General features: G+C 28.5%; 1 protein-coding gene across 1 annotated transcript in view; it reads right to left on the bottom strand.

Moving 5' to 3' along the window:
- The window catches only part of LOC135931394 (spectrin alpha chain-like), a 93,204-nt gene that overhangs the window by 25,449 nt on the left and 52,368 nt on the right, over positions 1–15,387 (bottom strand). The window contains exon 31 of the mRNA XM_065468466.1: positions 13,299–13,700. Coding sequence (XP_065324538.1) covers positions 13,299–13,700 — 402 coding nt within the window. The remainder of the gene's footprint in view (positions 1–13,298; positions 13,701–15,387) is intronic.

Consider the following 15,387-nt stretch of genomic DNA (forward strand, 5'->3'; position numbering starts at 1 on the left):
CATGGTACTATGAAGTTTTGTTTTAATTAATTTAATTTTACTCATGACTTTTTCGGCAGTACATGAGGTTGTAGGAATAGTTAATAAATATTTATATAAAATTCTTAAATTAGGGAAAGCAGAAAAATTTTAAAGTAGACGACAATGTAAAATAAATGAATAGTTTTTCCAATCTGAATCGTAAGTCCCTGATTTATCATCATCATCAGAAGAAGCTAAATAATGTATAGGTAAAAATATTTTAATTAAATAAATTTACAATTAACAGAATCTGACAAATCTTTAGATTCTTGAACCTCTAGGTTATGAGTAATAATTACATTCCCTATTTTGGCCATCTTATAAATATTTCTAAACTTCAATACTTCGAAAATTTGACTTGAATTTAAATTGTAAAATTCACAGATATCCTCGATATCTTCTTTAATAATTGATTTTTCTGCCACATTATTTGGCGTAAAAAAATGATGTTTGATGTAAAAATTTCATCGAATCATCATTAAATCTAGTGTTGCGTAATCGGCTAAAAACTACGCCTAATCCTAATAAGGCTAAGCCTATTAGGCTAAGCCTAAAAATCGGCTAAGCATATTAGGCTAAGCCTAAAAATAAAAATCGGCTAAGCCTAATTAGGTAAGCCTAAAAATCGGCTAAAACTAAAAATCGGCTAAGCCTAATTAGGTTAAGCCTAAAAATAGGCTAAAACTAAAAATCGGCTAAGCCTAATTAGGTTAAGCCTATATAAATCTGCTAAAATTAAATTAGTCAAAATTCTGCATCGATGCTTAGTATTAATTATTATTTATTTATTTTAGTAAAATAATTTATTTTATTTATTTTATTATATTTTGAAATGAAAAATAAATTTATTTATTTGATGTTATTTTAATAAAAAAAATAATATGCTGCTATATTGTAAAATTGTAATATTCTTTATAATATAATTTATTAGTGATTTTCACAATCTTCTTTATAAATACATCTTTTATTGAGGAATTATATTGTAAATTTTATTAGATAAATAAACAATCTTTTAGAAATCTTTTATAATTTTTTTTAAATTATCTATTTTTTATTAAATGAGGTGGATTTTATGAAACTTTTTTGATGATTTTATATGATCTTTTTAAGGATAATATTTTAATGTGACAATTGTCATAATCGTTATTTTATAAATTTTTTTGAAGAAAATAGGTTAAAATAAGTATTAATAACATGTGTAAATATAAATTTAGTGAAGATGTACCAAAGAAAAGTGACAAATGTCATAATCGCAATTTTTAAAGTTTTTTGACGACAATATGTTAAAATAAGTATTAATAACATGTTTAAATAAAAATTTAGTGAAGATGTACCATAGAAAATTGACAATTGTCATAATCGTTATTTTTAAAGTTTTTTGAATTTTTTTGAAGAAAATATGTTTAAAATAAGTATTAAAAACATGTGTAAATATAAATTTAGTGAAGACAATGAAAAGTGACAATTGTCATAATCGTTATTTTTAAAGTTTTTTGAGGAAAATAGGTTAAAATAAGTATTAATAACATGTGTAATTATAAATTTAGTGAAGATGTACCAATGAAAAGTGACATTTATCATAATCGTTATTTTATAAGTTTTTTGAATTTTTTTGAAGAAAATAAAAATAAGTATATGTGTAAATATAAATTTAGTGAAGATGTACCAATGAAAAGTGACATTTGTCATAATCGTTATTTTTAAAGTTTTTTGAAGAAAATATGTTAAAACAAGTAAAAACATGTTTAAATAAAAATTTGGTGAAGATGTACCATATATTTTTAAAGTTTTTTGAATTTTTTTGACGACAATATGTTAAAATAAGTATTAATAACATGTTTAAATAAAAATTTAGTGAAGATGTACCATAGAAAATTGACAATTGTCATAATCGTTATTTTTAAAGTTTTTTGAATTTTTTTGAAGAAAATATGTTTAAAATAAGTATTAAAAACATGTGTAAATATAAATTTAGTGAAGACAATGAAAAGTGACAATTGTCATAATCGTTATTTTTAAAGTTTTTTGAAGAAAATAGGTTAAAATAAGTATTAATAACATGTGTAAATATAAATTTAGTGAAGATGTACCAATGAAAAGTGACATTTATCATAATCGTTATTTTATAAGTTTTTTGAATTTTTTTGAAGAAAATAAAAATAAGTATATGTGTAAATATAAATTTAGTGAAGATGTACCAATGAAAAGTGACATTTGTCATAATCGTTATTTTTAAAGTTTTTTGAATTTTTTTGAAGAAAATATGTTAAAATAAGTAAAAACATGTTTAAATAAAAATTTGGTGAAGATGTACCATATATTTTTAAAGTTTTTTGAATTTTTTTGACGACAATATGTTAAAATAAGTATTAATAACATGTTTAAATAAAAATTTAGTGAAGATGTACCATAGAAAATTGACAATTGTCATAATCGTTATTTTTAAAGTTTTTTGAATTTTTTTGAAGAAAATATGTTTAAAATAAGTATTAAAAACATGTGTAAATATAAATTTAGTGAAGACAATGAAAAGTGACAATTGTCATAATCGTTATTTTTAAAGTTTTTTGAAGAAAATAGGTTAAAATAAGTATTAATAACATGTGTAAATATAAATTTAGTGAAGATGTACCAATGAAAAGTGACATTTATCATAATCGTTATTTTATAAGTTTTTTGAATTTTTTTGAAGAAAATAAAAATAAGTATATGTGTAAATATAAATTTAGTGAAGATGTACCAATGAAAAGTGACATTTGTCATAATCGTTATTTTTGAATTTTTTTGAAGAAAATATGTTAAAATAAGTAAAAACATGTTTAAATAAAAATTTGGTGAAGATGTACCATAGAAAAGTGACAATTATCATAATCGTTATTTTATAAGTTTTTGGAATTTTTTTGAAGAAAATATGTTAAAATAAGTATTAAAAACATGTTTAAATAAAAATTTAGTGAAGACAATGAAAAGTGACAATTGTCATAATCGTTATTATTAAAGTTTTTTGAATTTTTTTGACGAAAATATTTTAAAATAAGTATTAATAACATGTTTAAATAAAAATTTAGTGAAGATGTACCATAGAAAATTGACAATTGTCATAATCGTTATTTTTAAAGTTTTTTGAATTTTTTTGAAGAAAATATGTTAAAATAAGTATTAATAACATGTTTAAATAAAAATTTAGTGAAGATGTAGTATAGAAAAGTGACAATTGTCATAATCGTTATTTTTAAAATTTCTTTGATGTAAATGGGTAAAAATATAGATTGTAAAATTAAAATTGCCTGAGTATATGCCATAGAAAAACATATGGTAATAATAGATTCTTTACCAAAAACAGGAGCAAATTGGCATTTTATTACATTTGTTCATCGGGTCAGAAATTAATATGCAAAATTTATATCATAATATCTAATCCTAAGTTAGAAATTATTATTTTTTTGCCAATTTTCACCTGACAATCTTGGTTAAAATTTGGATAAACTTTTTTTTCTATTTTAAAATCAATATCGATGCAAGTTAACTATTTTCGTCAAAAAAAATCAAAAAACTTTAAAAATAACGATTATGACAATTGTCGCTTATCTAGAGTACATCTTCACTAAATTTTTATTTAAACATGTTATCAATACTTATTTTAAAATATCTTTGTGAGTAAAATTCAAAAACTTTAAATATAGCGATTATGACAATTGTTACTTTTCATTGGTACATCTTCACTAAATTTTTATTTAAACATGTTTTTAATATTTATTTTAACATATTTTCTTCAAAAAAATTCAAAAAACTTTAAAAATAACAATTATGACAAATGTCACTTTTCATTGGTACATTTTCACTAAATTTATATTTACACATGTTATTAATAGTTATTTTAACATATTTTCTTCAAAAAAATTCATAAAACTTTAAAATTAACGATTATGACAAATGTCACTTTACATTGGTACATCTTCACTAAATTTATATTTACACATGTTATTAATACTTATTTTAACATATTTTCGTCAAAAAAATTCAAAAACTTTAAAAATAATGATTATGACAATTGTCACTTTTCTATGGTACATCTTCACTAAATTTATATTTACACATGTTATTAATACTTATTTTAACAAATTTTCGTCAAAAAAACTTTAAAATTAACCATTATGACAATTGTCACTTTTCATTGGTACATCTTCATTAAATTTATATTTACACATGTTATTAATTCTTATTTTAACATATTTTCTTCAAAAAAATTCATAAAACTTTAAAATTAACGATTATGACAAATGTCACTTTACATTGGTACATCTTCACTAAATTTATATTTACACATGTTATTAATACTTATTTTAACATATTTTCGTCAAAAAAATTCAAAAAACTTTAAAAATAATGATTATGACAATTGTCACTTTTCTATGGTACATCTTCACTAAATTTATATTTACACATGTTATTAATACTTATTTTAACAAATTTTCGTCAAAAAAACTTTAAAATTAACCATTATGACAATTGTCACTTTTCATTGGTACATCTTCACTAAATTTGTATTTACACATGTTATTAATACTTATTTTAACATACTTTCTTCAAAAAACTTATAAAAGAACGATTATGACAATTGTCACATTAAAATATTATCCTTAAAAAGATCATATAAAATAACATCAAAAATGTTTCATAAAATCCACCTCATTTAATAATAAATAGATAATTTTTAAAAAATGATAAAAGATTTCACCTAAAAGATTGTTTAATTATCTAATAAAATTTACAATATAGTTCCTCAATAAAAGATGTATTTACAAAGGAGATTGTGAAAATCACTAATAAATTATATTAAAAAGAATATTACATTTTTACAATATAGCAGCATATTTTTTTTTTTAAAAAAAACATCAAATAAATAAATTTATTTTCATTTCAAAATATAATAATATAAATAAAAAATATTAAATCATATCATAATAATAAAATAAATTATTTTACTATAATAAATAAATAATAATTAATGCTAACATCGATGCAGAATTTTGACTAATTTATTTTAGCCCATTTTTAGGCTTAGCCCATTTTTAGGCTTAGCCCATTTTTAGGCTTAGCCGATTTTTAGGCTTAGCCGATTTTTAGGCTATACCTAATTAGGCTTAGCCGATTTTTCCACCTAAAATCTCGGCTAAGCCGTTTTTAGTCGGCTAAAATTAGCCGATTACGCAACACTAATTAAATCTTTCGTTAAACTGCATAATAATTAAATCGAGTGCAGCATAAAACACACCTATTTTAAAGCTAAAAAAAATTTCTATATTTAATGCTGAAAGTATATATACCTCCTCTCCTTTTTGGATTGTAATGTTTGAAGTTTAGAACTTTTAAAATCAAAAGGTAGATTTCTCTCCTTCATGAAATCTTGTGCCTTTGAAAAAACATCCAAAAATTCAGTGTTAATATCTATTAGATTAAAAAATAATTAAGACAATAATTTATATTATACTTCTTAAATTAATCAAGCAATCTTTTGTCAATTGAATTTGATTTATTGCAAACCCTATATCCTTCGAAATGGTTTGCAATTTTGTACAAGCCAAACTTGTTATCAACAATATTTTATCCAAAACACTAAGTGATAAGATAAAATCAAATTTTTCTATTCTAAAGACTATAGCACTATCCATAGTGGAAGTGGCAGGATCTTCAGAATCCTTTAAATTTGTTAAAGCTGCCCTCAAGGCATCATAAAGTAAAAAAAAATTTACAATATGACGATAGCCAGCTTCTAAATAAAAAAACATTTTAAAAATAAATAAATAAGGTACTATTACCGAGTGGTATTCTTGATGCGTAGAAATCGTTGCGATTTTTTCAGATCATTACACTGAAATTTTTTGAGTACCTCATATCTTTTTACACCATTAAAATAGATATAAATCTCATCTAGTATTCCTAGAACATTTGAAGTTCTTTAATTGATTGGCATAATTGAACAATGATTAAATTTAATCAATGACAATAACACCAAATAAAAGCTGCCTTTGGCGCCTCTGCTCTAATCAAGGCCTGCACACTATTGATTCTTCCACTCATGTTTGAGGCGCCATCATAACTTTACCCAACTAGGAATTCAAAAGGTAAATTCATCGAGCCAAGTTTGGACATTATATTATGCTTAATATCGAGACCTGTGGTATTTCCCGTACAATATATGTCAATCAGTCTTTCAACAGGCTTCGGCGTCTCACTATTTTCAACATATCTTAGTCAAAGCTATTGCTTCTAATTTCGAAACATCATATGTGCCATCAACTATGATTGAAAAGCACCTGTTAAATTCAATCTCATTTTGAATTTTTTTTATAACCATATTTTTCATGGTTTAATGAGAATATTTATGTTATTATATGTTAATAGATTTGCATATGATTTAGTTTTTAATCCCTTATTGTTTTTCTCCCAGTACAGGTTCAGAATCTGCAATGAGTTTAATAAGGCCCGTCATATTGCCTTCTTGTAGCCTGTTCAGTAGAAGGCTTGGTTACGAGATATTAAATAACCTAGACATGTTATTAATATTCTTATGATAGAACGATTATTATCCACACATTCTTTCTGGGGTAATTGTAATATGGAATTTTTGTTGTGTGAAAGCTTTCCATAATCGGCCATCATATGTGTCTGTGTTCATGCACAATAATATCACTATTAAATTTCACGATCATTAAAAAAGTCAGATATTATATTTTTTCTAACACATTTTATTATTTTTGGTTAATATTTTTAGGCATATTTTGAAATTGGAAAAATAATTTATGACAAGAAATCTCTGATAACAACCTAACTTACTAAACATCGATCTAAAATTTCCGTCAATACATATTAAAATAATAGGGGGGTCTTATTATTACATACATAAACCAGAAATCAATTGGTTATGGATGGATGTAGCAAAACAATAAAAAAAAAATTTTTAAATATTAAAATAAAATTTTTTTTAAAAAAAAAAGGTACCCCCCTCAAATTTACTGATGCTTCGGATCCCCCCCCCCGTTGTAGGGGCCACTGATGCCATCTATTTATTTAAAATATTATTATAATAAAACATCTTATTATTCATACCACAATGGATGTAATAAATTAGATATCTTCTTTTCTTCTCTTTTTTACGTGTTTTTAGGAAAGCTATTTTTTTCTTTGAAAAACAGTTTTGAGTTAAATTTTTAATACGAAAATATTTTAGATATTATTACTAACTACTATTATTTTAAGATATAATATACCAACTAGAAATGGTGCGACAATAATATATAAAATTTTAATTACTTTCATGATATCACTCTGGTTCTTATTTTATAGTTACAAACTGTTTCATTTCTAATATGTCATCCTTGTCGTGTAAATAACTCAAAGCTTCAATATATTTGCATAATTTCTTCTAAAGATTTATAGTGTTTTTGTTTCATCAATTTATCTAACATAATAAATTCTGATATGGGTTACCATCGTGAGTGTCATGGCAATGACTGTAAATTAACCAGCATCTATTATTTGTGTGGCTATGTAATTTAAGATTTTTACTACAGTTGCTGAGAGCATATGATTGCATATTTTAGATATGCAATAATGGTAAACTGTGTAGTCGTTTATATATCATTAAAAATGAGAGATAATCTTTTAGAAATTTAATATCTTACACTCGATTATTTATCTAGCTTCCATCATGTCATCTAAGAGGAAGCTCTAACTACCATATAGTTTTATGATTTAGATTGGTCGTTTATATTCTCTTCAAGAGTTAATTTGGTAAGGCCTATAAATTTTTTCTTATTAGTTCATTCTATAAAACATTGTCTAAAATGGTAACAGAGAGTTATATTAGTTTCATGACCTTTATCAATGTAAGTTGCTAAGAATTATATAGCCTTATGTGGTTTTTAAAAAACCATTATCAATTGAGGCATATTAATTAACCTTTTTTATCACTTGTAATTCTTTAGACGCAAATTTTTTTTATATCAACCATCGAAAATATTTTATACTGTAATAGATTTTGTATTAAAAAATATTATTTTTAGATATGTCTTGTATTGTTTTAATTATTTTTATTTTGTATACAAAATATAATAAATGATAAAATATGAAATTCAGAATAATAGTTTAGAGTTAGAAAATTTAAAAAAAGTATAATATATTAATATAAAACCTGGCCGAAGGCCGGGTAAAAACGGGCGAAAATTGGGGATATGGGGGACTTCGCCTCCATAAAATTTTTTTAGTTGAGCCCCCTGAGATTGTAAAGGCTAGCGACGCCCCTGGTTAATATTATAGTTAAGAATGGGATATCGTCGGTTGAGTATTATAGTGTTCTATCTCCACATTTGATAAATGAATGAACTTCAGTAACTATATTCTTTCATATCAGCAATAATAATGGGAAAATATAATTTAGAATAATCCTTTATTCGCATGATTACATATTGATTTGCTATGAAAAATGTAAGAAAATTTTTTTTAAAAAATTCTCTCCTGAAAATTTAATATTATTTTTTTCTTTCTTTAAAAAAAAACATTAAGCACTCAAATCTTACATTTGATAAACATATATGCCTCCATAAAAAATTATTGAAAGCATTTTAAAAATTTCTTAGATGAGTACCACACACGAATCTAAAAACTTGGCACTCAAAAGTGGCAAAGATACAAAAAGGGATAAATATATCGATTTATATAAAAGAGTTTATTATTATCTACATAAAGAATCAGCTAATTATCTTGGAATCAGATACTTTCAATTTTGAACGATACTCAAAGATAAGTTTTCAAAAAAAAATCATACAAAAATTTCTAAACTGAAATAAAAAGAAAGAAAGATTTATAGCTTAAAAAATAATCTACTTTCGAGTAAAAATCTTTGATAAGTTTAATTTTATAATTTTCATGTGTTAAAAAATCAAATTTTATTTTAAAATAATTTACATTTCTCCTTTTAGTTTAATTGTATAAATTAATTATAATGATAATATTGATGATCATAGCTATTTACACATAATTATATGTTAATTTTTTTTTAATCGAGATTGGATATCGGTAAAAAGATTATCGGTGTACCTCTGCTTGAAATAGATTCTTTTTTTACAAAATAATAAAGGGAGATTCTTTTTTTACAAAATAATAAAGGGTATTGTTAGTATTAAATTGTTTATTTGGTTATTTTTGTATTTTTTTTAAAATATTTATTTTATAATTTCGAAATGATGTCTTTTGAGGCGTATCGTGTTGTTTCTGGTATCTTCTACATTTTTCAAATAATGTTTCTATCAAAACCACCAAAAGCATGGCACTGATTACATATTGATTTGGCTGGACTATTTCAAAATCATTATTGGATGCTAGTGATAGATGCTAGCAGTTGCTGGCTAGAAATAGTTCCCATAACTAGTACTACAACCGAAAGCACGATAAGAATATTAATAAATATCTTTGCCAGATTCGAATTTCCTAAGATAATATTTTTGATAACGGGTGACAATTCAGCAGTAAAGAATTCAATGATTTTTTCTAAAAAAACGGAATACAATTAGTGCACGGAAGTCCATACCCTCCTCAGACAAACGGTATGGCGGAACGTTTAGTTCGAACTTTTAAACAGAGCAAGAATAAAAGAAACGAAGGGGATTTAGAAACCACTTTAGCTATTTTTCTCTACAATTACGGAAATACACCTGGGGCATAAAATGAACAAATAGACGATATTCTAGTATCAGGGAAAACTCCGGCGGAACACTGGTTCAATTTGCATCAGCTCTTCACACGATTGGATGATTTTAATTTAAGAATAAATCTAAAAAAATGCAAATTAGCGCAACCCTCAGTGGAATATTTGGGACACATCATTAATGCAGACGGGTTAACCCCTAGTCCTAGAACAACAGAATCCATCAAAAATTGTCCAGTTCCAAAAAACGTCACGAAGTGCGATCCTTCATTGGTCTCGTTACCTACTATGCAAAATTTATACCAAACATGTCTACCATAGCTAAACCGTTATACGATCTATTACACCAAGGGGTAAAGTTCAATTGGAACCAAACCACATCTGACAGCTTCAATTCCATCAAGACCCTATTGATTTCCCCCCAAATCCTTTGCAATTATAACCTCGAAACCACCCTCACTCTATCTTGTGATGCTTCCGCTTATGGTTTAGGAGCCGTGCTATCACATCTATGGGATAACGATATCGAAAAACCTTTAGCCTATGCTTCCCGAACGTTATCAAAGGCCGAAATCAACTATTCCACCGTAGAGAAAGAAGCCTTGGCCATTATTTTTGCCGTTAAGAGATTCCGACAATTCCTACTAGGAAGACAATTCATCATAAACACAGACCATAAGCCCCTACTAGCCATATACGGAAAAAAAATTGGGATCCCTACCATGACTTCCGCAAGATTACAAAGATGGGGAGTAACATTAACGGGCTTCAATTTCAACATCCATTACAAAACAGGGCCCACAAATATGAATACCGACGCTCTTTCCCGACTACCGCTCCCTAACATCGACCATCAAGACGAAACCGAGGTAAACCAAATTCTACAGACCCGTATTAAAGACCTACCCTTCACTAGAGATAAAATAGAATCCATAACCATGCAAGACCCAGAATTATCACAGATCAAAGAAATTATACGAAATGGCTGGCCCCCCAAGATAACAACCACCGAATTACAAGAATATTGGAACATAAAAGATGAATTGTCAATAGATGGGGAGATAATTGTCCGGGGAACCCGGTTAATCATTCCCAAAACCTTACGACCCGCTATCTTACAAGAGATTCATAGTGGACACCCGGGTATTGTTCGAATGAAGGAAACCGCGAGGATTTAAGTCTGGTGGCCCCGATTAAATAAAGATATCACAAAAATCAGTGAAATGTGCAACCGTTGTCAACTATTCAAAGAAAACTTCCCCCAGAGATTACTACACCACTGGCCCGTCGCCAGCACAGTGGGAGAAATGGTACAAGTCGACCTCGCTGGACCCATACATCAAGTACATTGGCTAATTCTAGTAGATGCCTATTCCAAATGGCCAGAAATAGCCCGCTTGAATAACACTACATCCAAGGCCCTCCTAACAGCGTTAGAATGCATTTTTAATCACCTAGGCTATCCGCGAAACCTCATAACCGACAACGGACCCCAGTTTGTCAGCCACGAATTAAACCAATATTGTGACCGCCATGGAATAACCCATATCTACACCCCCCCCCCGTACTCCCCCCAAAGTAATGGAATAGCGGAACGATTCGTACGAACCTTTAAAAATGCTATAAGAGGGTTTCCTCGCACAGAAATTCAAACCCAGCTAACCAACTTTCTAATAGCCTATAGAAACACTCTGCATCCAACCACGAAGCAAACCCCAGCCATGCGATATCTTGAACGCAAGATCAGACGACCATTAGACCTCCTCCATGAAAAATCAGCATTTCGCACCAAACACTACCCGGTTCAGCCCGATCTAAGAAAGGGGGATCTAGTATGGGTTTGAACACCCCCAAGCCTTCCCAAACCACGATGGGAAAAAGGAACTATAATGGAGGTTCTAGGATCTGTCGTTTATTACGTAGAAACAGCTCAAAAAGCCCGACGATAGCCGAGATATCCGACCTCGACGGGAACCCGAAAATCAAGAAGAGCTAACACAATAGACGACCCATTCCCTAACAAACCTGGAAGTTCTCACTTTATTCGCCAACCGATCGAATCGCCCATCCCCAACTGTCTCAAAGCCACCAAAGATCCCAACAAGGAGGAAGAAGCCCAAGTACTCTCATTTCTCGAACCCAACTTACCAGACAAAACGACTGCGTACAAACAGACTCAACAAATTTCAAATAACCCACAAGAGCTCTTGGACCTACCACCCCGAGGTAGCCCAATTTAAGAGGGGAGGAGAATGCCGTATTTCCACAAAAAAAACACCTTTTTTTTTTAAAACATTGTATTTTGATTTTATATATATATTGATTTTTTTTGTGTGGTCATCCACCTGTTACAAATCCCCTTTTTTTATATGTCCACCACGTATTTTCAAAAGTTAGACGTAATTAAATCCGCTCTAAACCAGCGGTGCAGTGAATGCCGTTTTATTTATTTTATTGACTTAAGGTAGGATTTACCTTCGTTATTAAATCCGCTCTAAACCAGCGGTGCGGCTAATGCCGTTTATTTATTTTATTGACTTAAGGTAGGGTTTACCTTCGTTATTAAATCCGCTCTAAACCAGCGGTGCGGCGAATACCGTCTTGGTTTATTTTCGTAGGAATTAAGAATGAAATCGGCGCCGACGGCCGGGTAGCCGTATTTAAGAGGGGAGGAGTGTTATGTTCTACCTCCCCCTCCTTTGTCCCGTACAACTTATTTCTTTTTTTTTCTACTTGTTTCTTTTGTTTTCCCATCTTCCTTTATTTTGTTATGAAATTGATATATTTTACCTTATTTTTATATTGCATTTGAAACTGGTTCTTACCAGTTTCATGAATGATTGTATCGCGATTAAATAACAACTTTTTTTTCCTTTTTGTTTTAAAAATTATAAAGGTTGAAAACAAAACAACTTTTTGATCATTAATTATTTTCGTGTTTTTTTTTGTAAATTAATATATTTTTTTATGAAAACTGATTGTGCGTAGTTTTTAATTATTTTGTAAATTGTAACATTTTAACAATAAAGTTAAATTACTAAAATTACTCTGGATGATGACAAAGTTAAAAACCGGTCCCACGAATTCGGCCGATCCCTCACCTTATCCCACGGTAGAACCGCTTGCGGTCGTGGCCTCAAACTCAACAAACCAATTAGATTGGGGATAAATGTTATTTATTAATTGTTTATTTCGTTATTTTTTGTAAAGTGTTTATTTTATTATTTTGGATTTTTTTGTCAATTTGCATATAAAAAAATGCGATTTCATAAGAAATAAAAAAAAAATTATACTTCTAAAAATATACTTCAATTATATATATCAGGAATATAGGTGAAAAGGCCTAATAATTGGTCGACTCGTTTTTAGAAAATCAACAAAATAACGAATCAATCAATGGAATTTTAATATAAGGCTTTTTTTTTAAATGAAAATCATCGTCTCCCTTTTTAGTTTTCTTAAGTTTGAAAAATATAGTTATTTTGGTGGCCATGATATAAAACGATTTATTTTGCTTTATAATTATAAGTTCGAAGAGAGAAAATATATAAAAATAAATTAACAGACAAACCTCGTGAGACGCCAGGTCGGCTTCCAAGGCGGCTTGCTTTTTCAGGGCCGCTGCGAGATTGGCGTATCCTACTGCACCGCTGCCAGCCTCTTCCCCGGCGCCGGTATTACCAGGTTCAATCCCGGCCCGGACCTCCTCAAGCCAAAATTGTAAGTCCTTTAGGGCGGCCCCGAAGGAACGCTTCTTGTGGGCCTCTTTCAAAGCAGTGCTCTTGGCGCGTGACCGCGCAGTGAGGGCATCCCATTGCTGCCCAAGGGTGCGAAGGCGGTCTTCTACAGCCCCCTCCGAACCCCCGCAACGCCCGCGGGCTATTAGATTGGCCCCGGTAGCTACCAGGGCTTGCACTCTGTCTGCATTCACGGCGAGCTCGGCCTCGTAGGCTTGGTGTTTCTGGTGCTTGCGCTATATTATATTTTAAAAGATTTAGGGCTTAATCACATTGAATGCGTCAAAAAATCAAAGTTCTGGACCCAAATTCAGGTTATGAAATTTTAAATTCCATTTAGTAGAAATTTTGATAACAGGAACTTAATCAAAAATCGATTTTCTAAAAGTGGTCCAAACTTACCCCAGATCCATATTACCCCATGTTCGATATCTCTGAGAGCAAAAATAATGTTATTAACGTCAAGCCCCCAAGTTGTGAAGTCTATGATGCTGCGTTATTTTTACACTAATGTGTATGATTAATATTTTTATATTATTTAAAAATATATTTTTCCTATTTAAGATTGGATCTAGGTAGAGTTGCGTAATCGGCTAAAAACTATGCCTAAGCCTAATAAGGCTAAGACTAAAAATCGGCTAAGCCTCAATATTTTATAATTTTTTTTTTATCAATTTTGTAAAATTATCTATTTTTTATTAAATGAGGTTTTTTTAAAAAAATTTTTTAATAATATTTATATTAAACTTTTTTGATGTTATTTTATATAATCTTTTTAATGATAATATTTTAATGTGACAATTGTCATAATCGTTATTTTTAAAGTTTTTTGATTATTTTTGACGAAAATAGAATAAAATAAGTATTGATAACGTCTATAAATAAAATTTAGTGAAGATGTACCATAGAAAAGTGACAATTGTCATAATCGTTATTTTTAAAGTTTTTTTTAAATTTTTTTGACGAAAATATAAAAATTTAGTGAAGATGTACCATAGAAATCAATTGTCAAAATCATTATTTTCAAAGTTTTTTGACGAAAATATCAGAGACCTGCAGGCCCGGCCCTAAACCCGGCCCGGGACGTATTTTAAATTTTTTAAATAAACCCGGGCCGGGCCTAAAAAATTTTTTTAAACATATCCGGGCCGGGCCTAAAAAAATTTTTTTTAAATATATCCGGGCAGGGCCTAAGACTGTTAAACCCGGGCCGGGCCTTAATATTTTTTATAAAAATTTTTACATTATGAGTTAATGGTTATAAGATTATATTATATTATAGTTATGATTAATATAATATTGGGTGATGGTTAACACTACCTAACACCCACAGATCGATCTAATTATTAATTTCCTGCAAATTTATTCAAAGTATTAATATATTTTTTTATAATTCATATCTAAATTTTTACAAGATATTTTACCAAAACACAATCAAATAAAGGAATATCTTAAATAAGCCCCAATATTCAAGTATTATTAATATATTTTTTTATAATTCATATCTAAATTTTTAGAATATATTTTACCAAAACAATCAAATAAAGGAATATCACTTCTTGAAGTTTGTAATACCTTTCAAAGCGAAAAAGGAGAAATAAAATTGATTTTACTTAATATAAAGCATTTTTTAATTGAAAAATTTGTTTTACACAAGTATCATTTTATTTCTCTTTTTCCCTGTCTCAAATTCAAGCAATTACGTATGTTGTCAGGGCCAGATCGCAAGATGACGGAAAACTATATAAAAGATTATATTAAATTACAAGAGGCTCAGGAAGTAAATGAAATACCATAGACCAGTCAAATTACGACTGTTGTTAAACAAACTGAATCGTTTTATGACAAATGGGGCGATGGTAATTCTGGTAATATGTCAATACCCGATGATGAATATTATAATTACATAAATAAAAAAATAGA

This window comes from Gordionus sp. m RMFG-2023, chromosome 1 (assembly GCF_954871325.1).
Source record: "Gordionus sp. m RMFG-2023 chromosome 1, tfGorSpeb1-WG-v2, whole genome shotgun sequence".
In the NCBI taxonomy this organism is placed as follows: domain Eukaryota; kingdom Metazoa; phylum Nematomorpha; class Gordioida; order Chordodea; family Parachordodidae; genus Gordionus; species Gordionus sp. m RMFG-2023.